Below are 26,461 nucleotides of genomic sequence, written 5' to 3' on the forward strand. Positions count from 1 at the left end.
GGTAGAATCATTTTTGGAATGAAAATGCCAAATGTTGTCGAGTATACAAAAGTTGGAGATATGTTAAAGATATTCACGGTCGCACAGTGCATGTATATTCAAAAAGGGCTGCGATGCTCTTCTGCAACACAGGGTCAGAAAGGTTTATTAGTGCTGCTTGTAAGATTATACTTTTTGTTATTCCCCAGTCAGTGCAGAAGACCCACCTATGGCTGTTGTCCGCAAATTCGTGCACTTGCTGGATCAGAGCGACCAGGATTTCCAGGAGGAGCTGGAAGTGATGAAACTTCGTGAAGAGGTTGTGACCCTCCTCCGATCCAATCAATCGCTGGAGAATGACCTGAACCTCATGGACATTAAAATCGGACTCCTTGTGAAAAACAGAATCACTCTGCAGGTACGGATGCAGGAGATCCCAATTTGCTGAATTATTTTCAGTGTCTGAATGTGTGCAACCAGCCTACTAAAATCTTCTTTCTTGCAGTAGTATTGCAAAGGTGTGAGCATATTGTTCTTATCTGTATATATATATAAAATTCGTTTCCAGCTGTACAAACATTGCACACACGTGCGGTGCAGATTTCTTAATTTGTTTTTGAAAACGTGTCTTGTTGAGTGCAGGAAGATACAGGATGTATGCATGCATCATATGAGAGTCTGACCATTGAGAATCAGTCAAGTGGTTTATATGAAATTGTGCCCTTGAAGTGAAAAGGTGTAGACTGTATGAATTCCGTCTTCACTGTACATCTGACCGTACTTTTACAGGGTCCTTACCTGGGGCTATGAATTCACATACATTCTGGTGCTTGCAGCTTACCACGCTTCCCTGTTAAAAGAAACTGTGTATTGGTTCTGCTGGTAAAGACAGTGTACTTCAGTTTGTTACCATTGTTACTCATTCAGCCAGTTAGTCCTGCTTAGCCACTGAAAGAGCTTCGCATACATTTCTCAATCCCAGGCAGAGTAGAACAGCAAAGTATTAAAAACTTTCTGAAGAAAAAAGCAGGGATTGCCATGGCATGGATCGTTGTAGAAGAATAGCTGGTAGCCAAACACAAGAACTAAAATTATAAACAAAATACTAAGTTCGTAAACTCCAGCTATCCTGATACAAAGAAAAGGTATTGTTACTATTGTTTGAGGTTCTCCAGTCACCATGCCGTTCCTCCCTTAAGGACATATGTTCTGGCACAGAGTCAGTTCTCAAAGGATGTATATATAGGCTTTGAATCAGCGAACATGACTTAGTGAACATCTAGAAACAATAAAGTGCGAACCAGTGAGAAAGTGACGATCCTGTAACTTAATCAAAGCAGCCAAGAAGCACACTAAGTGCAAGAAGCTTGAAAGGAAGAGTGAGCTCATAACATAAAATGTGTATATGTAACGCACACGTTCCCCCCTGAGTCATCTTGGTGCTGAATAACAGATGTTTATTGTTATCCAACTCAATAGTACTCATTTTATCGACTTCTGATGGATGAAAGGCTGAGTGGGCCCACTGGGATCTGAACCTGTGACCATGAGGTCGAACACAGGCCCCTGCAGTGGACGCATTAGTCCACTGAGCCACCAGACCCGGCACAGTTCATGCTCTCGGACTAGTACTATACCTGCATATAGATTTCACAACAAGACCATCCCCACATGGAAGGGATCCAAGATAGTGATGGACCTAAGTGAACTATGCCTGTGGCATAGGATAAGTTGTCTAGACTAGTAGTAGTCCCCTTCCTGCACACCACCTGAGCCCTTCGAGGTTAGACATACGATGTGCAAAGTGCTAAACTGGAATCAGACCACCGGCCAGGACCGCATAGAAATCAGGTTAGAAGGATGAGGCAGGTGAAGAGCATCAGGAGTTGGGCTGACATAGGGTGACTAGTCGGAGTTCATTGAAATAGACTGCAGTTGGTACAATCATTAGCTTTGGGACATAGCAGGAAATGAACTTGTGGAACCCACTGTTTTTGTGGGTCCATAGTTCCCTCTGTGTGCATATTTGTCCTCATTATTTGGCATCCAGTACTAAAATTCTTTGGTGATTAAGTGCTGCAGTACTGCTCTGATGAACCTTTGCAGTTTTAGATATTAAAAAAATGTAAATCCTAGCAATGCTTGTTACAAAAGCATGCAGCCCATTTTTCCTTTGGGGGCATAGGCTTTTCAACATATATTCTTAGTGTTTATAATTGTGACACTCCGTCTCAAATCCAGTTGGTAGCCCACATCTCCATGGACTGCTTTTTGCAGTCCATTGAAATGAAGGCTACCCCAACAGGAGTGGCTTTCTGCCTTTAGGCGAGAAATTACCCCATCTTTTATAGTACGATGTGTAATGTAGAAAACATAAGGTGAATAATGGCCTAGGTGACAGGTAAATGTACAGGCAAGGGTCCCTCAGAGTTATGCTATAACACGTCGCCATAGCATAACTCTGTTTCCTCACGTCGCTGTGAGGAAACAACCTCAGTTTCCTAACAACGACGTGGATCATTTTCTTTTAAAGCATAACATTACTTCGCATGCGTAGTAACCACGCTTACGATGTAACAACTTGCATACTAATGGTACGCGTTGTAACATCGCAAGCGTAGTAACGCTTGCGAAGTGATGGTATGCGCAGTTTCATCCGCGCAGTAAAGGCTGTTTACCCTCTGTAATACAATACTCAAAAACATATTACTGGCTCTGCCGGTCAAGCGACTACAAAGAGCATTACTAAATGAAAACGTTCACGCACTAAACTTTATGTCTAACATGAGTCATTGTTACAGAATTAGGGATCCTGAAATAGTGGTAACTAATATAAACAATCTCATTGGCTTCATAGAGATAACTAATCTAGGACAATATATTTACCATAGCAGCAACAGCAGTGGTCCATATACTGTTATGTGCATTTGTAAACTGCACAATTCACACAGAGGGTATCCCGGTGCTGGAGCCGGAGCTGTATGGACCGAGCCAGGGTCTGGACTAGGTGAAGATCCAGGTCTTCTGTTTCTTGCAGAATTCAAGAACTGAGGAGTTAGGTATGAGGTGCAGGGGCAGATCTTTTCAGGCTTTAAGAGCGAGGTTGGAAAAGGCTCCACCACAGGATTTGGTTTGCATATGTGGGTTGTGTATGTGAGTAGGAGTCAGGCTGAGCAGACGTATCTGGCAGGTTTGTGGAAGTGTATAGTTGTTACGGTACATGGTGTAAATGTTGTGTAAGGTTTTTTGTTGGCGTTTGAAGTGTGCTTATTTGTGGATTGGGAGCCAGTGGAGCTCTTTGAGGTGTGGAGTGAAGTGAGTGTGGGGCAGGAGGCTGAGTATGAGCCTGACTGCTGAGTTTTGTATGGCCTGGAGTCTTCTGGTCTGGTCCAGCTTTCTGATAATGAGGGCTTGGGTGATAGTTCTGCAAATCTTGGTGAGGAGCCACTTGAAGATCTTCATGAGCTTCTTGAATGTCTGGAAGCAGGTGACAGAAACTGCGTTCACCTGGCCGCTCTTGGTGAGTTTGTGTTCGATTATTATTAAGATGATCTTTGCGAGGGTTTCTGGGAGGGATGTGCAATCTTATGAAACAAGTAACAATCACAGAGGTAACCCATCACTACACTCGTGATCGGCCATACTGGCCCGCCGTCCTACTTTAATGTTGTTCTGTTGTTGTAAACATGCAGTCACAGAGTTGTAATGCTGTGAGTGCTCTTGTGGTGGTGATGCTGGTTGTAGGCCTAGGAATGAAAGGGGTAAGTGTTTATAACAGGAGAATGATCCTCTTGCTACGGTGTCATTGTATATGTGCAGTTTTAGAGTTTTAATGTATTATTGTAATTTTTTAAGTTATATTGTTGTAGATGTGCAGTTGGAGGTCTTCAGAACTGTTGTAGTGCTGTAGCTATGTAGCCGTACAGTTGTGGTAGTAATATGTACTTGAGTGTTTGTAAAGGTTGAGCATTGCTGCAGATATGCAAGTGTAGGGTCGTATTCCTGTTGGAGGTTTGTTATTGTAGAATCGTACAGTTGCACAGCAGCCCTGACCAGTTCATGGAGGTGTAACTGTGCAGTACGAACGTAGTAATGTTGCAGTTGTTCAGTAATACCTTTGAACTATGGTGATGGTGTTGCTTGCTGCAGCCTGAAGGAAAAGTAGGGAAGAACAGAAAGTGCTTCCAAAATATAAATGCTCACATAGATATATGATGCTGCATCAGTAGTGTAGAGGCTCACAGAGAAGCCAGGTGGCATTGATACCTTATTTTCCCTTGGCAACCACTTAAAACAGCTGATTGCTTACTACTTTACACATACATACATATATGTGTATAGCCAGCGAAGTACAAAAAACTGCAACACAGGCCAGCAAAGTAGCTCAATACAAAACAGCAGGTTTGCAGTTGGCAGTACTGCAGGAGACACCCATCAGCGCTTCATCTAAAAAGTCAAAGGGTTGATGCACAGGATTTGGGCCATAGGAGTCTCAAAGGATGACAGCCCTGGGACATTAAAGAAAGCTTCCACAGGACAAAATTCAAAGTCAAAACCATAAAGGTTTATCATATTTAAGACTCCTTACAAAAGGCTATTTATTCAGATTCAAATTAGCAACAGTAATGTATCAAATAAACCCAATTCTGAGAGGTAATAAGACGAGGTCACCCCAAAGAAAGTGAATAGCCAGTTCTAAAATTTTGTTCAACAAAGGACTAGAATAAATCTGCTGACTTCAAGTCAAAGAAAGTCTAAACATAAATCAGATATGCTAATGTGGACTCTGACTTCAAGAAAGTAAGCAGAAAGTCTGGCACACCTCCCAAAAAGGGCACATTTTATAGGTTTTCAGATGGTGAAAGGCACAATCTCGACATGGTAGAAAGATAATTCATAGGGCTAATCACAAATCATCAATCTTATACATTTTAAACATTTGAGAAAATCTTTCATGAATAATAAATAATTATAATAGCAATTGAGAAATAATAAGCTGATAGTTGTACAAGAAATGACAATAATACACAGTGCACTATTTAGAACCGACCTACATGAAAGACCTTGAATATGTTGCCAATACGGCTCTAACCCCTAGAGGATCACTTTGGTTTTCACACCATTTATTTGGTTTATGGGATCTCAGTAGTTGCAACTGAGTGATGGGATTCACAAATGGCTTAGTGCCAACATTTTACCTTGTGTTATGTGTTACATGGCACAAATCGGGACTGCACACATCCTATAAAGGTCGCCTAGATCTCGCAGTTGCTTCTCAGTGCTAAGGCAACCTCCTGGCTAAGTGCCACTTCGCTCAGTTTTTATTATTAGGACAATTTTGATCTAAAGATATATGCTCAAATATTGTGCAGACATTTTTCATCTCCCAAATGTAAAGTTCAGTTCATACCGGCTGGGTCAGAGTGACTCTTATTTTTTTTTTTTTTTTTTTTTAAATGGACTAGTAATGAAATTTATGTTTTTACTCTTTTGAATGTTTGTAACCTTTCTGGATTATTACAGTTCCCATAATGCTTCATAATGGGCAACCTGGGCTTCTGTATAGACACTGCAATAGAAAACAGATACACCTACCGGGAGCAAGACTTGTAGCCAAAACGTGTCGGTGTGGGGCTGAGATACGAGTGTTTGTTTGAATAAATTGATGCTAAATTTGATATTCCCCAGGGTGCAACGTTTCTTATCTTATTACAAGCCTGCTAGGGACAATGACAAGTTGATCATAAAGCCACTGATTACCTATTTATACATTCAGTGATTGTGGTTTGGGTCAAGATTACCTCCTCCACAAAGGGGTGACATAACTTGCCTTGAACTTAGAGCTTGGTTTTGTGCCTCAGACGAATGTCTCCAATGCAGGCTAAGCAGCCTATTGCTTCATTGCTCCTTCAGATAACTTAGTTTAGTTAAGTCAAAAACACGGTTACTGCAGTATTTTTTATTATTGATAGGAATGTGGTAGAAACTGCCAATATGCCAAAGGGGGTTGTTGAGTTGTTGATATGAGAAGCAGTTTATAGAGCGGTAGATTGTTTGGGAAATGAGAAAATGCAGTCACAAGCCACACATGTATAGTGACTCAACCAGAATTCGAATAATCTTGTTACATTATGTGGAAGTGTAAATTGATGTTTTAATTATGATTGTGTGGGGAAAAGAAGTATTATTGCGCTAAGAGCATATTGAGTTGCACCTAACAGTAGTTAAAAAGTACCCTCCCAATGGCCACACATAAAGATCTGAAAAAACAGTGCCATTTGATTGTAAATCAAAGTATCAAAAAAATGTGAAGCTTCGTTTTTTTCTGAATAAATGTTCTTTATATGAATAAAGTGTTGCTTACCTCAGAACAAAACTAAATATTGCAATACAATGAGGGTGCAGTACAATTTAAAGGTGTGCTGTTTTTAAACATTGCCCTGGGATTATTAATATTTGAGTTTATTTAGCAGTTTAACATGTTTGTTGCTATTATATGTTACAGGAAGTTGTCTCACACAGTAAAAAGTTGACAAAGAAAAACAAGGAGCAGTTGTCTGATATGATGGCCCTAAACAAGCAGAAAGGTGGACTGAAGGCTCTGAGCAAAGAAAAGCGAGAAAAGCTAGAGGCATACCAGCATCTTTTCTACCTCCTTCAGGTAAAAGCACCCGTTCAGCATGTGCCCATCCTGTCATTTCTCCGATGTCCCATTTTTCTTTCCTGAACCATTAAAACATTTCCTGTCCATTTTGCCACAAAACATCCAGGAAATTGACCCAGTGCCAACCAATCCTTCCCTCAGGTTCTGACACAAGATTGGATGACCTTGGCATCACCACCAAATGTAGGTATACAAGTTTGGGCATCAAAAGAGATAAATCCAGGGACTGCTGTATGCTTCAAAGGTCTGGCCCTCTATACTGGGCCCCCCAGAGTAGGATGAAAATGTGGTTAAACAAGCGATTAGAACATATAGCAGTTATTGCATTGCAGATCACTCCCGCCTCCTCTGAAGAATGGCTCTCAAATGCAGCAGGAAGACCATGAAACAACTGTGACTATGGAGGAGAGGGAAAACTGTTGCGTGAGGCAGAGCAAGACAATAACTGACAAGCTAACAATAGTGCCAGAGGAAACTATAAGGGAAAAGTATTGGGCACTAGAATGGTTTTAAGCTGCTGCAGTGGTGAAAATCCAGTTCAACATGGGAAGTTGGCAGGAAATGTTCAGAAAGCATTAGGAGCTTCAAATACTGCTGGTGCCAACGCTGCCCCAGACGTAATTCAACAAAACAAAATAGAAAAAGCTTTATGTGCACTTGTACTCCCTTAGAAATTAGACGTGCTGCCTAGTTTGCCACAACTTCCAGATCCCTATTCCCAGCTGTTGCCGTTACATCCATCCTCTTCATCTGAAGCATCATTAAAGAAATGTGTGCTGCAGGCTATTGTTGCGCTCACAAAGCAGTTTTACTGACCGTTCAACTGCTGCCTGCTATTTACAAACCAGGGCCACATGTGTGCTTGGTTTTCGACCAGATCCACATTCCTGACAGCTATGCTTGTTGTTGATCCTATGTCCACCAGTGTCTTTCCAGAATGGTTTTGCTAACACCCAACTCTTAGACTTTCCTTCGTAGAAGTCCTCAGCCTATACTTTCCCACTCTCACCAAATGTAGCTCTTTCAGTATTGTGGCATGTGACCCCATCACTGTGGTCTGTCAAGGTTTCCTCTGCTCTTTTCTCTTGGAGCATAGTCGTTGCTATTATGTTTCTGATGTGTATCAGTATTGTTCTTTTTTCTCCATATATCCTATTCATTTGCTGCAGTTTAATTGGATGTTTCCAAAGCAGCTTCTTCAATTGACCTTGTATGTAAATCATGTGGTATGAAATCTACTGCAGTTCTTGTAAATAGAAGGATGTAACATCATTGATCCAATTTACTAAATTATGTCCACACATAGTTCCTAATTTAAACCTTATCTTTTCTCTGTTACAGACAAACCCAACCTACTTAGCCAAGCTCATTTTCCAGATGCCACAGAACAAATCCACCAAGTTCATGGACTCTGTCATTTTTACGCTCTATAACTATGCCTCCAACCAGAGGGAGGAGTACCTGCTCCTGCGGCTTTTCAAGACAGCTCTTCAGGAGGAGATTAAGTATGTTCTGGACTTTTCAAGTAGAAAGAAGGTTTAGGTGTCGTTTGCTCATTGTGTCATTGGTTACAGTGTTCCTTTGTCATAATTATAGTCAGGTAACATGATAACACCCTGCTTTGTTTGTGTTTAGTCACACCTTGAGACACGCTGAGATCACGAGTTGGCAAATGTGCCCACTCCTTGGTCCTGGCAGTCCTGATGTGATGCCTAATGGTATCTTAATCTGGCATGAGATCTTCAGTAGATGGAACAGCTCAGGCCTCTCCCCAGTATAACAAAAGGAGGTTGTATTAATCAGATTCCTCTTCTTTCAGAAGCTTGTTTCTGTGCAGTGCAAAACAAAATCTCCTTTAAAGGCGATATGTTGCTTACTGTTCTCTTGTAGGAATACACCCGCAGGATTTTACGAAACATACATTTGAACATTTCAAAAACAATTAAAATGAAAGCTAGTCTTCCCTCACTTTCTGGGCCAGATAGCGCTGCCTAATGTAAAATACAGACAAGCACTCACATGCAGAATCTAGCCTGACCCTGCTGTTTGCTAATTCCATGTTGGAAGGCATCCCTATAACTGCTTAGTTTAAAATGAGGAAGGTGGTTAGTTTAAAAAAAAAGGAAAGGATAGGGAAGATCCAAACTCATAACACTCAATTACATTATTAAATACAGATTATAAAATCGTAACCAAATTGTTAGCCAATAGATTTAATTGCATAGAAGCTTAATTAATACACAAGGACCAGAACGGGTTTATTGCTAGATGACAGAGACTAACACACATTATTTAGCCTAGACTCTGGATTATCTCTGTTAACAGTATCCCTGCTGTAGTTCTGTTTTTGGATGCAGAGAAGGCCCTTGACCTCATGGTCTGGGAGATGTTTTCCTGTATCCTAGCAAAGCTTGGGGTACCCTCCCAGATTACACGGTTGAGATATATATATATATATATATATATATATATATATATATATATATATATATATATATATATATATATATATATATATATATATATATATATATATATATATATAGGATGTATGAGAGCACTGAAGCACAGGTTATAGTTAATGCAACCGATGTGGGTAAGTTACAAGTCTTTGGTGGTACTCATTAGGGTTGTCCCCAGTTGTGGGTTCTATTTGCCTTTTTTTTATTGAGCCATTAACGATTGCAATTAGGAAGAACAGGGATATTCACCCTCCTATAATCCTATACTACAGATGGGAATGAGAAGACTGTATGCGGGTGACATGATGTTGCTTCTCTATGCTAACAAGTGTTCACAGGAGAAAGCTTTTGAGGTCTTCTCTTTGTACTAGGTGTTAGGGGGCTATAGGTTTAATAGAATCTTTGTAATTGTGAGCCTGATATACTGCTCCCAGATATCGACTCGTATGTAAACAAGCAGCCGAAGAGGTACTTGTGTATTAGATGTTCATCAAAGATTGAAGACTTATACGATCTTAATTTTGCCCCGCTACTTTTAAAAGCTAAATCTATGGTTGTACAATAGAACTCGCTTCCCTTTACCAAACTCAGGAGGGTGGCCTTGAATAAAATGGCGATTCTTCCCCTATGTAGTTTTCCTTTTTTAGCTGTACTGTGTGTTTTAGCGACATGGTATTTTAGAAAAGTGGAGTGTCTTTAATGTGGCAGACTAAAACTGCTAGACTAGCACTTGGCTCTCTATATAAAGGTTTGAAGGAGTGGTTTAGCACTTCCCATTTTGAAGGATCTTTATTTTGCACAATATATGTCCAGATTTAATGCAATACTTGGATCAGGTGAAATTTTTAAGACTGATCTCCTGCAATTGATTTTGAACCGAATATGATATCCGGGATGTTCTGAAATTGATAAATTCACCTAAGAACGTCTGCTACAAGAATCTGATGTGTTTTTTTAAGAAACGCAGGGTTCTTTTTAGGAGGTATGCAATCCCTTACATCAATGCGGCTACACTGTTAACAGAATTTTATTGGAACTCCAGGGCTAGGATGGACCCAAAAATAGTCCGAAAATAGGAGATAGTGGAGTTATGTAAGGTGGCTGATTTTAAGACTGAAGAAAGGTGTAAGAGTTTGTCTGAATCAAATAATAGATTAAAGGTAATTTTTGGCTGCTAAGCTGTTGTCAAGCTCTGGTCAACAAATGTCGGACTTTGGAGATCGGACAGCTTTGTGAGACCCAAAATAAAGTACCCAAAATAAATTAATGAATCTGCTGAAGCCCCAGATCTAAAATGACCAGGCAAATGGAAATGATTGCTTGCATCCGGCAGGGGCCCGGACATGTGCCAAAAGGTAATTAGTAAGTGGGAGAAATATGAATGGCTCAAATTAACAAGGAAGATGTGGTATGACATGAATAAATTACATGTAAGATTTTGAGAGGGGACGTTTAGCTGAGAATACAATTTTATACAAAATGGTTGCTTCAGAATTCTGGAGAGAGATATTCCGGTTGTCAGAGGGAACTTGGCAAATACAACTAGTGCCTAGTATGTGGTTAGCGTTACTAGGTTATGATCTTTCAGTGCGATTAGCCCCCAGATTCCAAAAGCTACTGTATGTTGCAATAGTGGTGGCTAGATCCTTATTGCTTGAAAGGTGGAGGGCTTGGTTGATTCCCTCCATGGGTGAGTGGGTGGTGAAGATGAAGCAAGTATGTGATAAAGTGTGGTTGTATGTTCTTGGCCGCAGTAGGACTAGGACTAGGATATTTGATAACATTTTAGGTCAATTTATGGCAGAAATCCTCAGGTAGATTGTTCTTTCGATATTTCTTTTCTTTTTAAATTAATGAATTGTGTAATTCAAAGCTGACCTGGTGGTTGTTAATGGATTTTGACTGATATGAAATTTGTTCTGAACATGTATTTCATTGCTGGTGTATAGTATAATCTGAAAGAAACAGGTTAGTATTAGATTCCTTACCTTAGAATATCCCCAGGCGTCAGTCTGGATCCGGAAACTTTTGCGTAGCAGTACCCCTGCGCGTCGGTAGGCGTCGTCTGCAGGCGTCCCCTGCGGCTCCGCGTCCGTCGTCTGTGTCGTGCGCCGTGATGACGTCGCTGGAGTATATAGACGCCGCCTCCGCGCGCTGACGTCAGTTCTTCTTTTTTCCGCGCCAGTTAGCACAGATCCGAAGAGCAGTACTCCGGTCTTTTGACCAAAGTTTTTGACTTACTATCTACTCCTAAGGTGCCGGTAGGATGCCCGGGTTTAAGAATTGTGACGGGTGTGACCGCACGATGTCGGTCACGGACCACCACCGACTCTGCCTCCGGTGCCTGGGCCCGGACCACAACGTGGACTCCTGCGTCGATTGCCGGGCCTTGACGAGTAAGGCTAGACGGGAGCGGTCCCGCCAGCTGCTCGAGCTCCGGGTGTCGGCCCCGCGTCGAGAGCGGTCCCGGTCCGGCCGGAGGTCGAGGGAGCGGTCGCGAGAGCGGTCGCGGAGCCGCCACGAGCGCTCCGGAAGTCGTCACCATTCCTCTGGTTCCTCAGGTAAGAAACACAAGAAGTCGGGGCGTCGTCATCGTACCCCCGACTCCCCCCGACGCTCGCGCGATGCGGCCGGGGGTTCGGGTGGCCCCACCCCCGCGGATCCGCGTGGGTCGCCGGCGCGGCCTGCTCCATACCCTACGGTCCCTGGGCAAGGCGCGTCGCGCGAGGAGATAGAGGAGTTCCTCATGGCCATGAGGGCGCTGTCTCCTCCGACGGGGCCTACGGCGCCTGCGGGCCCGGTGGTCCCGTCCGGGGGCCCGAGCGGTTCGGGTGCTCCTGCCCCGACGCCGTCGGGTGCTCCGGCCCCGACGCCGCTGGGCCCTTCAGGGTCGACGCCGGCTGGTCCACCGGCCTCTCCGGCGCCGATTCCATCGGAGCAACCCATGGTGCCGCATCCGCGCGGCGCCGGGGCTCCGGCTCCGGGCGGCGCCACCCCCATTCCCTCTCCGTCTCCGGACGCGGAGTCGGACCGGCGTCGTCCGACGCCGAGTCCGACGCCGATGGGGTCTGTGAACCCCGAGTAGCCGGTCTACATTGTTGACTCCGAATATGGGGAGGATGTAGAATACGGAGAGGGTTGGGAGGGGTCTGAGGACCCTCTGTCACGCGAGTGTCAGTACGACGTGGACTGGACAGCTGATTTGGGTGACGCCAGTGGTCTGGACGACTCTCCTAACCCTGGTTTTGTCTCGCCTCCTACTGTGGCCTCGGAGGCTGGGGCTGCTTATTCAGTGGTGTTGATGAGGGCTGCCAAGGCCTTACACCTTGAGCTCCCCGTCGCGGTCGTGAGGCCTAACATCCTCACCGAGGTCTTCAAACCGCAGGCATGCCCGCACGCGCCTCTGCTGCCGTTCAACGAAGCCTTGACAGACGTTCTTTTGGGCACGTGGTCCAGGACCGCTTCAGGTTCGCCTGTTGACAGGAACGTGGCCAGACGCCACCGACCGTGCCCGGACGACCCCAAGTTCCTGTCCACCCATCCCACCCCTGAGAGTCTGGTGATCCAGGCCTCGACTTCCCAGACCGCATTCCCGTCGGCCCCGCCCGACCGGGAATCTAAGAGGTACGACCAGTATGGGAAGAAGGTCTTCTCGTCCCTGAGTTTGGGACTGCGGTCTTGCAACACCGCATGCCTCTTGGGCCGCTACACCCACTCTCTGTGGGATACGGTCGCGGAGTTGCTGCCTGAATGCCCGCAGGAGGTACGGGTAAAGCTCGGCAAGGCTATGATTGAAGGCCGAGATGCAGCAAGATACTCCATCAGGTGTGGTCTTGATACGACCGACTCGCTGGGCAGAACGATGTCCACGACGGTGGCGATTCGTCGCCACGCCTGGCTGAGATCCGCCAATTTTTCGGCAGATGTCCAAAATACTTTGATGGACATGCCGTTCGATGGCAGTCGCCTGTTTGGCGACAAGGCGGACCACGCGCTGGAGCGCTTCAAGGACTCCAGGGTCACGGCCAAGTCCTTGGGTCTTTCGACCCAGCGCCAGCAAACGGGTTCGTTTCGCTCCTTTCGTGGCCACGGAAGGGGCGGTCCCACACGTGCTGCCAGCCACGCACCGCGGACTACTTCTCAACGCGGTGGCGGCCGTGGATTCCACCGTGGAGGCGGTCGGGGACAACGGCGAGGTCAGACCACACCTCCCCCCGCAGCATCAGCCTCCAAATCCTCCTAGTCCGTGCTTTCGGGCCCATGTGACGCCAGTGGGTGGCAGGGTTCGCCATCACCACTCCCGCTGGCGCACTATCACATCGGACAGGTGGGTGCTGCAGCTCGTCCGAAGGGGCTACTCCCTCCCCTTCGAGACCACGCCTCCAGCCATGCCACCGCAGAACCACCGTGTGTCGGGGGACCACTTGACACTTCTGCAGGAGGAAGTTACTGCCCTCTTGGCCAAGGGGGCCATCAAGCGCGTTCCTGGGCCAGAAGTAGGGTGTGGTTGCTATTCCCACTACTTTCTGGTACCCAAGAAGGACAAGGGGGGCCTGCGTCCTATCTTGGATCTACGGAACGTCAACGGCTTCCTCCGTAAGGAGAAGTTCAAGATGTTGACTTTGGCTCAGGTCTTGGCTGCTCTAGACCTGCAAGACTGGATGGTGGCGTTGGACTTGCAGGATGCGTATTTTCACATCCCCGTCCTGCCGGCCCACCGGCATTACCTGCGTTTCACGGTAGGCCACGAGCACTTTCAGTTTATCGTGCTCCCATTCGGCCTTACCAGCGCCCCACGGGTGTTCACGAAAGTGATGGCGGTGGTCGCAGCTCATCTGCGCCGGTTAGGGGTTTCAGTCTTCCCCTACCTCGACGACTGGTTGTTGAAGGCGGGCTCGCCCCAGACAGTCGTCCACCACCTTCAGATGACGGCAGACCTCCTGCACGAGCTGGGGTTTTCCATGAATGTGCCGAAATCACACCTGTGTCCCTCTCAAAAGCTCCTTTTCATCGGAGCGGTTCTCGACTCGGCGCAGTTTCGGGTTTATCCTCCGGAACGGCGGGTCCGGGATATACAGGCTTTGATTCCCATCTTTCAGCCGTTATCCCGGGTTTCGGTCAGGTTGACGCTGCGGCTGCTGGGGCTGATGGCTTCCTGCATCCTTCTGGTGCATCACGCCCGGTGGCGGATGCGGGCTCTGCAGTGGGACCTGAAGTTTCAGTGGGCCCAGCATCAAGGCAACCTATCCGACCATGTCCTGATCTCGGAGGGCACTGCGAGACAGTTGCAGTGGTGGCTTACGGACCGCGATTGGGTCAGAGGCAGATCCCTCTCCCTTCCCCAACCGGAGCACGTAGTTGTGACGGACGCGTCGCCACTTGGGAGAGGCGGAGATCAGAGGCATTTGGTCTCCGGCGGAGTCCCGGCTCCATATCAACATGTTGGAGCTGCGGGCGATTCGCCTAGCACTGAAGGCATTCCTCCCCTTTGTCAACGGGAGTGTAGTGCAGGTGTTCACGGACAACACCACCGCCATGTGGTACTGCAACAAGCAGGGCTGAGTGGGGTTGTGGACCCTTTGCCAGGAGGCTCTGCGTCTCTGGCAATGGCTGGAACGTCAGGGCGTGACTCTGACGGTTCAACACCTGGCAGTTTCTCTGAACGCCAGGGCGGACGAACTCAGCCGTCGGTGCTCGGTGGATCACGAATGGCGTCTGAACTCGGACGTGGCGAAAGGCCTCTTTCTGCAATGGGGAGAGCCTTGGTTAGATCTATTCGCCACAGAAGAGAACGCGCAATGTCATCGGTTCTGCGCGTTGGAGTTTCCAAGACGGCACTCGCACGGCGACGCCTTTCGGCGCGAGTGGAGCTGCGGTCTGTTGTACGCCTTTCCGCCTATACCACTTCTGCCCAGAGTGCTGAAGAAGATCAGGCGCGACCGGGCCCAAGTTATCCTTGTGGCTCCGGACTGGGCTCGAAGGTACTGGTATCCCGAGCTACTCAGCATGTCAGTCGGTCCCTCGATCCGCCTGCCCCTTCGGGAGGACCTTCTGTCGCAGCAGCAGGGGACGGTCCTCCACCTGAACCTGTCCAGTCTCCACCTCCATGCGTGGAGATTGAGCGGCGACAGTTGAGGCCATTTGACTTGCCTCCTGAAGTCTGTGATGTGATTCTGGCAGCCAGGCGTCCCTCCACAAAGTCGGTATACGCCTGCCGGTGGAACAGATTTGTGGCATGGTGCACAGCAAAGGCTGTGGACCCTCTCTCTGCCCCTCTTTCCGAGGTTCTCCTCTTTCTTCTCTCTCTTGCCCAGCAGGGCTCTGCTCTGGGCACTATCAAGGGCTACCTTTCTGCCCTTTCGGCCTTTCTAAGGCTGCCTGATCAACCTTCTTTGTTCAAGTCCCCTATTATAACTAGATTCTTGAAGGGCATCACGCACATGTATCCACCTGTTCCGTTCGTGATGCCTCAGTGGGACTTGAACCTGGTTCTGACCTTCTTGATGTGCGCTCCCTTTGAGCCACTTCATTCCTGTCCTCTCCGTCTCCTGACTTTAAAGACGGCCTTCCTGGTTGCCATCACCTCTGCCAGGAGAGTGAGTGAGCTCCAGGCTCTTTCTGTCAAACCTCCTTTCCTGTCCAATCATCCAGACAAGGTGGTTCTACGAACTAGACCTTCTTTCCTGCCCAAAGTAGTCTCTGCTTTTCACATCGGGCAGTCCATCACCCTCCCCTCCTTCTTCCCGCCTCCGCATCCTTCAAAGGATGAAGAGCGGCTCCATCGCCTGGACCCAAAACATGCGCTTTCATTTTATATGGATCGCACACGCCAGTTCCGGGTGGATGACCAACTGTTTGTTGGCTACGTGGGTGCGAAGAAGGGACGGGCGGTACATAAACGGACCATCTCTCGGTGGGTCGTTCTGTGCATCAAAGCGTGCTACTCTTTGGCTCGGAAGGAGCCTCCTGTTGGGCTGAGAGCCCATTCCACTCGGGCCACGGCGGCTACTACTGCCCTGGGCCGGGGAGTCCCTTTGCAGGACATTTGCCAGGCGGCTACGTGGGCCTCGCTGCACACCTTTGCGAGGCACTACTGCCTGGACAGTCAAGTCCGGAGGGATGGCTTCTTTGGCCGTTCGGTCCTCCAGGACTTTCTGGTGTAGGATTGTATTGGTTCTCAGACCCACCACCGGGGTTGGTATTGCTGGGGTATCTATTCTAAGGTAAGGAATCTAATACTAACCTGTTTCTTTCAGATGAACAAGTTACTTACCTTCGGTAACGATATATCTGTAAGAAACAGTAGTTAGTATTAGATTCCTTACCGCCCCGCCCATCCTCCCCGTTCTGCGAACTGATACCTAGGGTTAAGGACATCCCTTTCAGGGCCCTAGTTTCAAATGGCACCAGTGTTGGTTCTCACACGGCTCTGCGTGTTCTGGCGCGGAAAAGCTGTGTACAAAGAACTGACGTCAGCGCGCGGAGGCGGCGTCTATATACTCCAGCGACGTCATCACGACGCCGACGACAGACGCGGAGCCGCAGACGACGCCTGCAGACGACGCCTACCGACGCGCAGGGGTACTGCTACGCAAAAGTTTCCGGATCCAGACTGACGCCTGGGGATATTCTAAGGTAAGGAATCTAATACTAACTACTGTTTCTTACAGATATATCGTTACCGAAGGTAAGTAACTTGTTCTACAGGTCAAATTGTATTTCTTTTTGTTATGATGGATCTCAATGTAAAAAGAAAAAAAGATTGCTATCATTTAGTTACTTTTGATTTGGATATGGAAAACTGATCCTGAATTACAATTTGATAGTGCCGTTTTGGAATGTTAATATTTGTTCTAGGTAGAACAAGAAATACAGCCAAACAAAATGTGTTTGATTCATATGGTCAACAGGTTGAACATCAGGAAAACCAGTGCAGGTACAGAGCTGCAGAACTTTAACAAGAGTACTGAGGTTCGGAAATGAAGTGTACAGTAATTGGAGGATAGCCTAATACAGAATGAAAACTGTCCATTTGCATTTTTATAAGATGCTGCTATCCTAATAATAGACACCTTGAAAGCAATGTGATTGTTTTCTAGCTATGCACCTTTGCCCCAATGCATTTTCCCCTCTTTCATCAGATCAAAGGTAGATGAGCTTCAGGAGATCGTGAAAGGAAACCCCACTGTTATTAAGATGGTGGTCAGTTTCAACCGTGGTGCCCGTGGCCAGAATGCCCTGAGACAAATCCTGGCACCTGGTGTGAAGGAGATCATGGACGACAAGTCACTCAACATTAAAACGGATCCTGTTGATATTTACAAATCATGGGTGAACCAGATGGAGTCTCAAACTGGAGAAGCCAGGTATGGTAAAACTGCCTTGAGTTGTCTTTTTGTATGTCATCTTCCTTAATGCTATTACTAATCCATGTCCTCTCTTCGCTGCACTCAGCCCCTTTGCTTTACATTGCCTTCTTTGCTTACTAATTCATGCTTGTCACACTCTTTGCCTGCATATCCTCCTCTTCTTTTCTTCCTCATTTATTCTGAGTTTTCTCTTATTTCCCTCAAGATTCAAGATTTTATTAATTTGATTTAGACCTTGACTGAGGACAACAAATACATGAAAACATTGTTAAAAACAATTATTTCAGCATTAAAACAACTTTAAAATACAAATTGTAACAGACGAATTCATCAAGTGGCGATTTACAAAACTTGACTAAACTATGTGCAGAGGAGATATTATATCTGAAACGAATGGACTTTATATACCAGTGCCGAGCTGCTACCAAGGTCGAGTTTGGACAGACAATCAATAAATGTAATAAATCTTTCACTCCTCCATTGCATAAATCACAGGTCCCTGTAGTACTTTCGTAGTTATTCCATTTAGAAGTATAAGCCTTTAACGGGAGAATCCCCAACCGCAATATAAATATGGTGCGCCCGACCCTATGCTCTAATGACAAGCGTATATATTGTTGTGTGATTTTGTATTCTAAACTGTCTACTAAGTGTGCAAAATATTTTAATTGAGAACAGTGTTCTACATCCAGGTCGTGAGTTATTCTTGGGGTCAGGTTCTTTAAAAGAGCTTCAGATGTGCTGGAGTCCAAGATTTCAAAAGTCCTACCCTCTATTTTTTAAATTTAAGCTTTATACCAGCAATTCGTTTGGCAAAGGAGGATGTTGTGCACTCTGTGCATTGTATTCTGCCTCCTTTGTTTTCTCTGTGATAAACAGCTTAGTCAGCACAACAATACAGTTTAGTTAACCTCTTCGCTGCGGCGGCTATTCCGCCGCAGCGCTAAGGGGGCAGGGGGGCCGCGCAGCGCTCACACGCTGGTGACGGAACCGCTCCATCACCAACCTCGGGTGAGCTGTGCTGATGACGGAGCGGTCATGGCCCCGCCCGCTCAATAGAACGCGCCGCGCAGGCGCGTGGGGCGGGCCATGACGGAACCGCTCCGTCATCAGCACAGCGCCACGGCGGCTGATGACAGAGTGGTTCCGTCATCAGCGTCGAAGGAGTTAAAGCTCAAAGGCAGGGTTTATGTGCAATTTTCTTTTTATTTGTTTACTTTGTAAACGTCCGCAGTGCACCTGAACCAGAAAGGAGGCATGTGGGCTGGGTCCAGGGCCGGACTGAGAACCAAAATCGGCCCTGGCAAAGTGACCGGCCAGCCCCCTGGGGGTGCAACCGAGCTCTTTTTTCGGGCCGGTTTTGGCCCGATTTTGTTACAGAGCCGATTGGCCCTGTAATAAAAATCGGCCTCCAGGGCCCAAAACCGGCCCCCACCCTTGCGGCGCACCGGGGGATTGCCCGGTGCCCGCAATGGCCAGTCCGCTGCACTATAGAAATACCACCAATGAAGTAAAAAAAAAATGAGTGTGCTGGTGTGTTACAGCCGAGCAAGAAAAGCACAAAAATGAAGAGCTCACTGCATGTGTGCATAGGCAGGAAATCTTCAAAGAAGCAGCATGGAATTGCTTTCTCATATTTGCAAACATCATATTTACTGAGCCTAAAAGTGCACATGCGGGGCTGACAGTGTTTACCAATTAATTACAAATTATTCTTTCACTGTAGCGCAATTTTGTAATCTGTGTGCCTCATGTGAATCTGTCACACATACATGCACATGCAAACCTGTAGCTTCTGATTTGCTACTTGCATGGTATGGATTCATATGGGACCCTCTGCGAGGAAGTGGCCGAGGTGCCTCGTGCAGTGCACACAGACACAGAAATAGGCAGTGGATGCAAAACAACAGTCAGAAGATGTTATTGTGGATATCTATAGGACATCCTATGAGAGTCACTATTCAGACTCGCCTAGGATGGACTGGCACTATTTAAGAAAATAACTCCCTTTTCCATTTGCAGCCACTACATGTCTGTATCCTGCATAGCTAGACTATTGTTCTAGATGAGGACCTTTTTACTTTCATTTGGAGAGCTGGGGGTATTAGTTAAGTAACTTGAAGATAGTTGCAGTTGCAAAACCTGCGAAACGTAGGCTTTTTATCAGCAAGAGTGTTTGCTATGAACAAAACCCGTTCTAAGTTAGAAAGGTCTTTCTAAATTATTTTGTAACCCATTAAGAATTGCAAAGGGCGTGAAAGGGTCATCCCCTTCCTATTTGGTAGTCGCAATCACATGTAGCAATGCTTTAGGACCGCATTTATTATAGCAAACTATTGACCACATAACCAACACCGAAAACTTAAATGGAATCTGATTGGCAGAATGGGATATGTTCCTTCCCTTGGAGGATTGTGGATTCTGTGGAACAACTTCCAGTTTGGGAATCATCACTGCCAGCCTCTTGGGTGCGGGAAATAGGAGGGCAGACACTAAACGCTGCAGCGAGACTCATCACTGGGTCAAAAAAACACTCCCATATTACCCCTGACTTGAAATCCCTGAACTGGCTGCCATTTGAAGCTAGAATACATCTGAAAATCGCCTGCATGACACACAAGGTGGTACATCTAAACTCACCCGGATACCTCGCTCAGAAACTGACAATCTCTGGAGGAGCTAGAAACACCAGAGGCACAAACAATCTTCTGTTGAAACCTCGAAGATTCCGGAAGGAAAAAACATATAAGCGCTCCTTCTCGGGAATGGCGCCTAGGATCTGGAACTCTCTCCCGCCCGAAACCAGGCTTATCTCTTCCACCACACTCTTTAAAAATGAAGTAAAAGCTATCCTCATGGCTAAATACACCTGAAATATTATCTTGACCACTGTTAGTACTCTGCACCGATCTATACTACATGTTTGACCCTTTTGATTATTTGTATGAACTGTCTTATTACTCACATGTTTGGCTTTGTAGCCACCTATTTGTACCATTCTGTACTCATGTCATGTTGGGCTTAGTTGCCACCTATTTGTATTAATTGACCTATTGATTTATCTGTTAACCATGCTCCCTCATGTACTTCTCTTTGTAAAGCGCTCTGATATCTGCAAGGATCTTGTCCGCGCTATATAAAACTTTCTAAATAAATAAATAAAATAAATAAAATATGCAGGCGACCACTGCATATTAACACAGATGTGATGCCAGACAGGAAAACACATTTTTTTTAACCAATACCTGCCACTTCACGGGACTTTTACTGGCTTTTCCCTTGCAGACCTCCATCCACGCCTTCTCAGCCATTCCTAGGGAGTTGTAGATCACGTCCTTCCTTAATAAAAAAAAAAAATGAAGAAGGTGGTTTTGCAGCCCACCTGGGTGGAGTGGTGTGGCTGGTGGAGGCGGCAGACCCGGAAGCAGAAGTCGGCCCGGGACCAGGGTTCGATTCCCGACGCGGCAGGGTCGTGGACCAGGGTCAGCGGACTTGATAATTCTCACCTCGGTGCCTACTCTAACCAGGGGTCGCACTCGGCAACTCTGGGCATTAGCTTGCCTAATCTCCACAACGGCCCCCTCAACGCCGGGGATGCCTGGCTCCACCTTGGGGATTCCCAGCAGGGACCATCCCACAGGGAAAGCCTGGACGGGTTCCCCAACGGTATACAGCGCCAGGACGCCGGCTGGCAACAGTGCGCTTTACAAGTATACACATTACATTACAATATTCATTTTGCGATGCAAAATGCAGTCACATTGCAAAATGCTGGGCAGGTGTCCAATTTGCACCCACTATTTATGTCGGACCAATGGTCTTTGAAAAGAAAAGAGGTATTCATACAAAAGAATTACCTGAATATGTTGCAAGTGTGCTGGAATAAATATACCGTCAATTAATTTGTATGTATTGACAGTAAAATGTAAACTGATTTAGGGCCCGATTCAAGCTCGGCAGTCTATCGGGCCGTCAAATTCATGGTGGAGGTCGGGGACCCCGCAACAGTGGTCTGACCGCCGTGTTAAGAGTACGGCAGTTAGAGCACTTTGGGACTGCCACAACCGCCAGGGATTGGGATCCCTGGCGGTGGCGCGGCAATCTGGGAAAGGAATATGCATGATGCAACACCACCATGCATATTGCAAGTTTCCCCACCGCTAGCCTTTTTATGGAGGTGAGCCCACCATGAAAAGACTGTTGTTGGGGAAAAAAAGGGGTCCCTTCAGGGCCCCCTGTTGCCACTGTACATGGAGGTGCATGCAGGGGGCACATTTTGTGCACTCCTGTTCCGAAGACATGGACTGCTCAGTCCATGCTGTGCAGGAAGGTGCATTGGCTTCCCGCAGTGGTGCAGTTCTAAGGCTCACTTATGAGCCTTTAAACTGCGACGCCGCGGTACCACCACACCGCTTGCCTGCCAGACCACGATTTAACTCATAATCTGGTGGGCGGGTTTGGCTGTGCTGGGTGGTGGCATGGCAACCTGCTCCCGCACTTCCATAGTAGTAATCAGGCCCTTGTTTTTCTTTGTGAATTTCTGTGCCATCAGACATGCCCTATTCTCTTTTTTAAAAAGATACATATCTTTGTAATTGTTTCCAGATTTAGCCGTGGCCTCCACCAGTCCCTCTCCAATGCCCTGTTTTTGGTATTAATTCCTCACTCCTGCCGAGCTTTTTAGGAGGCTGCCCATAATTCCGGCTGAAGTGTGTGTGTTTTTATTAGAATCCCTGCACGTCTGCCTTTTCTGTGGTCACAACCAACCCATGTTTCAAACCAATCTCTGTTGCTCAAGGTGTGTTTCCTACTTAACACCTTGCTATGACAATTCTCCTTTTAAGGCAAGTTTTTCTAAGTTGTTTTTAAAAAAAAGAAAAAGTGTATGGTAAGTCCTATTTGGCAACAATTTCAATGGAACTCCGAATGAGTTCTATTAATGACATCTCCAGAGCCACTCCAAAGGCACTGAATGCATTAATACTCAACCCCCTGTATCTGAATGCTGAGAAATATCAGTGTAAACAAAACATCAGATGACAATCACAAATTTGGATGCCATACATTGTTTTTGCTGCTTGTTGATAGTCTGTGTAGAATCTACATGCACAGAGCGTACTGTGGACCCTAAAGAACTCGCTCCTTGCCCAGTTCCCTTGTGATTACAGCATAATGGGAATCTGATGAGTTTCTATGTTTTTTCCTCAGTAAACTGCCTTATGATGTCACTGCAGAACAAGCATTGGCTCATGAAGAGGTGAGGACCCGGCTGGATGCCTCCGTCAAAAACATGCGGACAGTGACAGACAAGCTCCTTTCTGCAATCCTCAGTTCAGTGGATAAAATTCCGTAAGTGTATGGATGGCATGCAAAAATGGGACTGAGCAGGGTAATTTGTATTTCCTGATGAGGCTCTTTCAGTATTTTTTTCCAAAAAGCCTCAGCCTCTGTATTGGACTACCTGGTAGGTAAATCAGCCTCTCTGTTCTGTCTCTCTCTTTCCAGTTATGCCATGCGATACATCGCCAAGGTGCTGAAGAATTCCCTCCATGAGAAATTTCCCGATGCTGGTGAAGATGAATTGTTAAAGGTTAGTACAAAAATCCGGCTTGTGACATGGTTGTGTTTTCTTTGTCAATGCCCCAACAGTACTTCTTTTCTTCGAGCTCCCTGTTACGTTTCAAGGATACCTTTATGTTCTTTTGCATTACGTACAAAGAATTTTGTAGCCAATAGTCTTTACACCTATTAACATTCTGTCCTCCGAGCATAACGTTTGGGTGACATCCATCCTCTCCTTCCTTTGTCCATTCAGAATTCCCTGCCCCATCTCCTTCTCTTTCCAACCTCAAGCCTCACTATACTCACACCCCTCTCCTTATCCCGCGTATAGATGTCCTTCAGGCCACCATAAGGCCCTCCCTTGCTTTACTCTGTATTGTTCTACTTTGCACAAATTGCCTTATGAACTTTTCTCTCCTTTGGTCCTCTTTGCTTATGTATGTGAAGCGCTCTGATATCTGTTAAGGATCTTGTTCGCGCTATACAAAACCCTGAAAATAAATAAAAAAAATAAATAAACCCTGCAAAAGATCTCAAGCATCTTACAGCTCTTTCATGATCACCACAAGAGCGACCTAAAGGGCTGGAATCACTGTGAAATATTGGTAACTGGTCATGTTTGATTCACATAACTTGTGGAGACCAGAATTGTAGTTGCTCTTCCCAAGGCTAACATATTGTATTGTAAAGCAATGCATGGTGTATGTATTACTGTGAAGCTCATTTAAATCTGAGTATTATTGTCTTATGAAAATTGTCAGTAGCTCAACTATGTCCCTCTAGATCATTATGGACAGATACACGTGTGCCCATCAATCACTTACATCTTACTGGATGTGAGACCATTGCATTTGATAGCACAGACTGTGTAAAGTTCGACGTACTCCATATTTACACAGATTTACTAATAGCACAGACTGTGTAAAGTTAGACGTACTCCATATTTAGATTCGCGCCTACTGGACATGGGCGTAGAGTAAGGCTATCACACAGGTTCATCATTCTCAGCATAGATAGTGTGGAGCAAAAACTAAAATGTAATAGTTAACATGGACCATGTCGATCATATTTAAGATACAAACCAAAATACTACTGACACTGCTAGACCATCAGAGTTACTGTGGTACACATTAAAGTTTGCTGGCAATAGTGAGTTTAAGATACTGTAAGGTATAGGAATCTCTTATTAATGCCCAGAGACCATGCACATCAGAGTGCTGTTTAATTCGGTCTGTCTAGAACTGTCTGTATAATACTTATCGGTCAGCTACGAGTCACAGAGGCTCTTAGTTACTATGCTACAGAATATCCTTCTATCAGCTTCAGCAAGCACACCCTTCAGTAAACGCGCAGAGTTGGCTTGCCCTTCGGAACTGGTGCTGCAGAATGCCTGTCCTTCAGTAACTTTACACCTAGAACTTAACAATGTGTTACTTTGCCAGCAAATGTATACCATTAAATTAATTTGCCCAGAATGCTTATGCATCTGGTACTGTAGCAAGCAGTGCCTTCCCGTGAGTTGTACCAAAGAATGCCTGCCCACTAGCTACAATGAGGGAAAGAGTATCCATCATCTACTAGGACAAAGAATATACGTCTCTAGGTGGCTGGGTGGGGTACATTTAGAGGGTGCATGAAGATGCCCCCATCTATCATGAAACCAACTGCACCTGTGAAAAGTGATCTAACGTGGATCCCGTATAAGTTGACCTAGATTGACTCACCACCATAGTGCAAAGCAACCACTTTTTATTATCCTGCCGACCTTAGAGCTGTGAGCCAACCCAATTGCACAACTGCAGTCGAACGCGGTTTAGAAGCTGCAACAGCCCAACACTCGGTCATATTTGCTATGTTCTTCCTGGATGACTGTACGTAGAGATTTGTGAGGATGCCGCCCTCTCCTGTATTGTAAGAGGAACCAGTGCTCTGTCTAGTATTCCCTCACACCGTTTTTATTTTCATGCAACAACTGCATGACGACTTGGTCCAACAATAGCGAGTTTCGAAACAATAAAACTGTGCTCATCATTCAACAGTGGGGCACATGGCATAGAGTGAGGAACACAAGTGCTCAGCCTTCTCCCCTAAATACTTGTACCAAAAAACAAGAACGAGCTGAATACCATATCTTTCAACTATCATCCTGTTAACATTAAGTAGTTTCTCTGAGAAAAACATTTCAGTTTTTCAAAGCACCCGTACCCACCAACCTTGTTGGTGGCATGCTTCATCATTGGGTTCCCACTTAAAAGGCCGAGTGCCTCCTAGGTGTCCTGCGATGCCCGATTACTGCGGATTGGGATTTTTCTTAGTGAACAAGTGAATTTAGTGAGTGTGAACCTTAAAACTACCTCCAGGATACTCTCCCTTACCAGGATGAATTTAATAGTGAGGTCGTCGGGTATGATTAATAACTAAGGTGGATGAGAAAGAGAAAAAATTATCTTGCACATCCAGAAGTGGTCTACATGTTTCAGCCTATCAGATCTATGTAAAGATGCTTTCTTCAGGACCAGTTCTGTTAGGGCCGGCAGCACATGGTATAGACGCATTACTGCCAGTAAGTGCCATTCAAGCCGTCAAATATAGGTTAATATACAATGTCATAACAGCAAAGTCCGTTCTTTAGTTGGTGAGGGCCAGATCGAGAAGGTTTCCTGAACACATCCCTGCTGTGGTGACCCCAAAAGATCCTCTTCATTCGTCATCTGTTTTCTTAAATCAGATGTATGCAGGTAACACACTGGTTCTACTTAGAATCTCTTTCAGATTGTTCAGTCACTCTGTTTGCCACTACACCAAGAGCTTTCTCATGTTGCAATGCAAGCTAGTGAATCAAAGTAGAAGTCCTCATCCTTATCCATTGCTCTGTTTTCTGGAATTCCTCCTTTTCCCTAAAATAAGAATCATTGGTTTCTGTCTCCGCTCCAGCCCCAAATGACTTGTAGCTAGACCACATTGGTTGTCACGACGGTGCTGTAAATACATGTACTCCTTTTACACTATTAAAGCCCACTACTGCACAAATAACTCATGGGCAAAAGGTAACACTTGGGTAACGCCAGAATCCCTCACACGTGATGTGTTAAAATCCTGGTTCTCCTTCACCGAGTCACTTATGACTGGCTGTTTTCATAGCACGAGACCTTTCACTACTCAAAGCAGGATTATTGTTTCACGCTTTTCACTGACCTACCAAAGCACTGTAAAAGCTACAGAGCAGTGTAGCTAGGTAATTACACAAAGCCCTTACATCGGCAAAGCTATCAATTTGAGTTTGTGTTATGAAAATGCTTTCCCAAGCTTTTCTCTCACACAGAACCGACACAGCTTAAGTAGAAGCTGCACATGATATTTACTTATGTTGAGAGCAGTCACTAGCAGTGCAAGCTTCCAGCACATACATAGAACACGTAGGGCCA

The 26,461-nt window shown here is 45.8% G+C and overlaps 1 protein-coding gene across 1 annotated transcript in view; it reads left to right on the plus strand.

The window, feature by feature from the left end:
- IQGAP1 (IQ motif containing GTPase activating protein 1) overlaps positions 1 to 26,461 on the plus strand; it is a 488,190-nt gene that overhangs the window by 380,003 nt on the left and 81,726 nt on the right. The window contains exons 23-28 of the mRNA XM_078683320.1: positions 189 to 397; positions 6,485 to 6,640; positions 7,985 to 8,148; positions 17,247 to 17,471; positions 22,683 to 22,823; positions 22,980 to 23,064. Coding sequence (XP_078539446.1) covers positions 189 to 397; positions 6,485 to 6,640; positions 7,985 to 8,148; positions 17,247 to 17,471; positions 22,683 to 22,823; positions 22,980 to 23,064 — 980 coding nt within the window. The remainder of the gene's footprint in view (positions 1 to 188; positions 398 to 6,484; positions 6,641 to 7,984; positions 8,149 to 17,246; positions 17,472 to 22,682; positions 22,824 to 22,979; positions 23,065 to 26,461) is intronic.

The sequence above is a fragment of the Lissotriton helveticus genome, chromosome 3_1 (genome assembly GCF_964261635.1).
Source record: "Lissotriton helveticus chromosome 3_1, aLisHel1.1, whole genome shotgun sequence".
NCBI classification, from domain to species: Eukaryota; Metazoa; Chordata; class Amphibia; order Caudata; family Salamandridae; genus Lissotriton; species Lissotriton helveticus.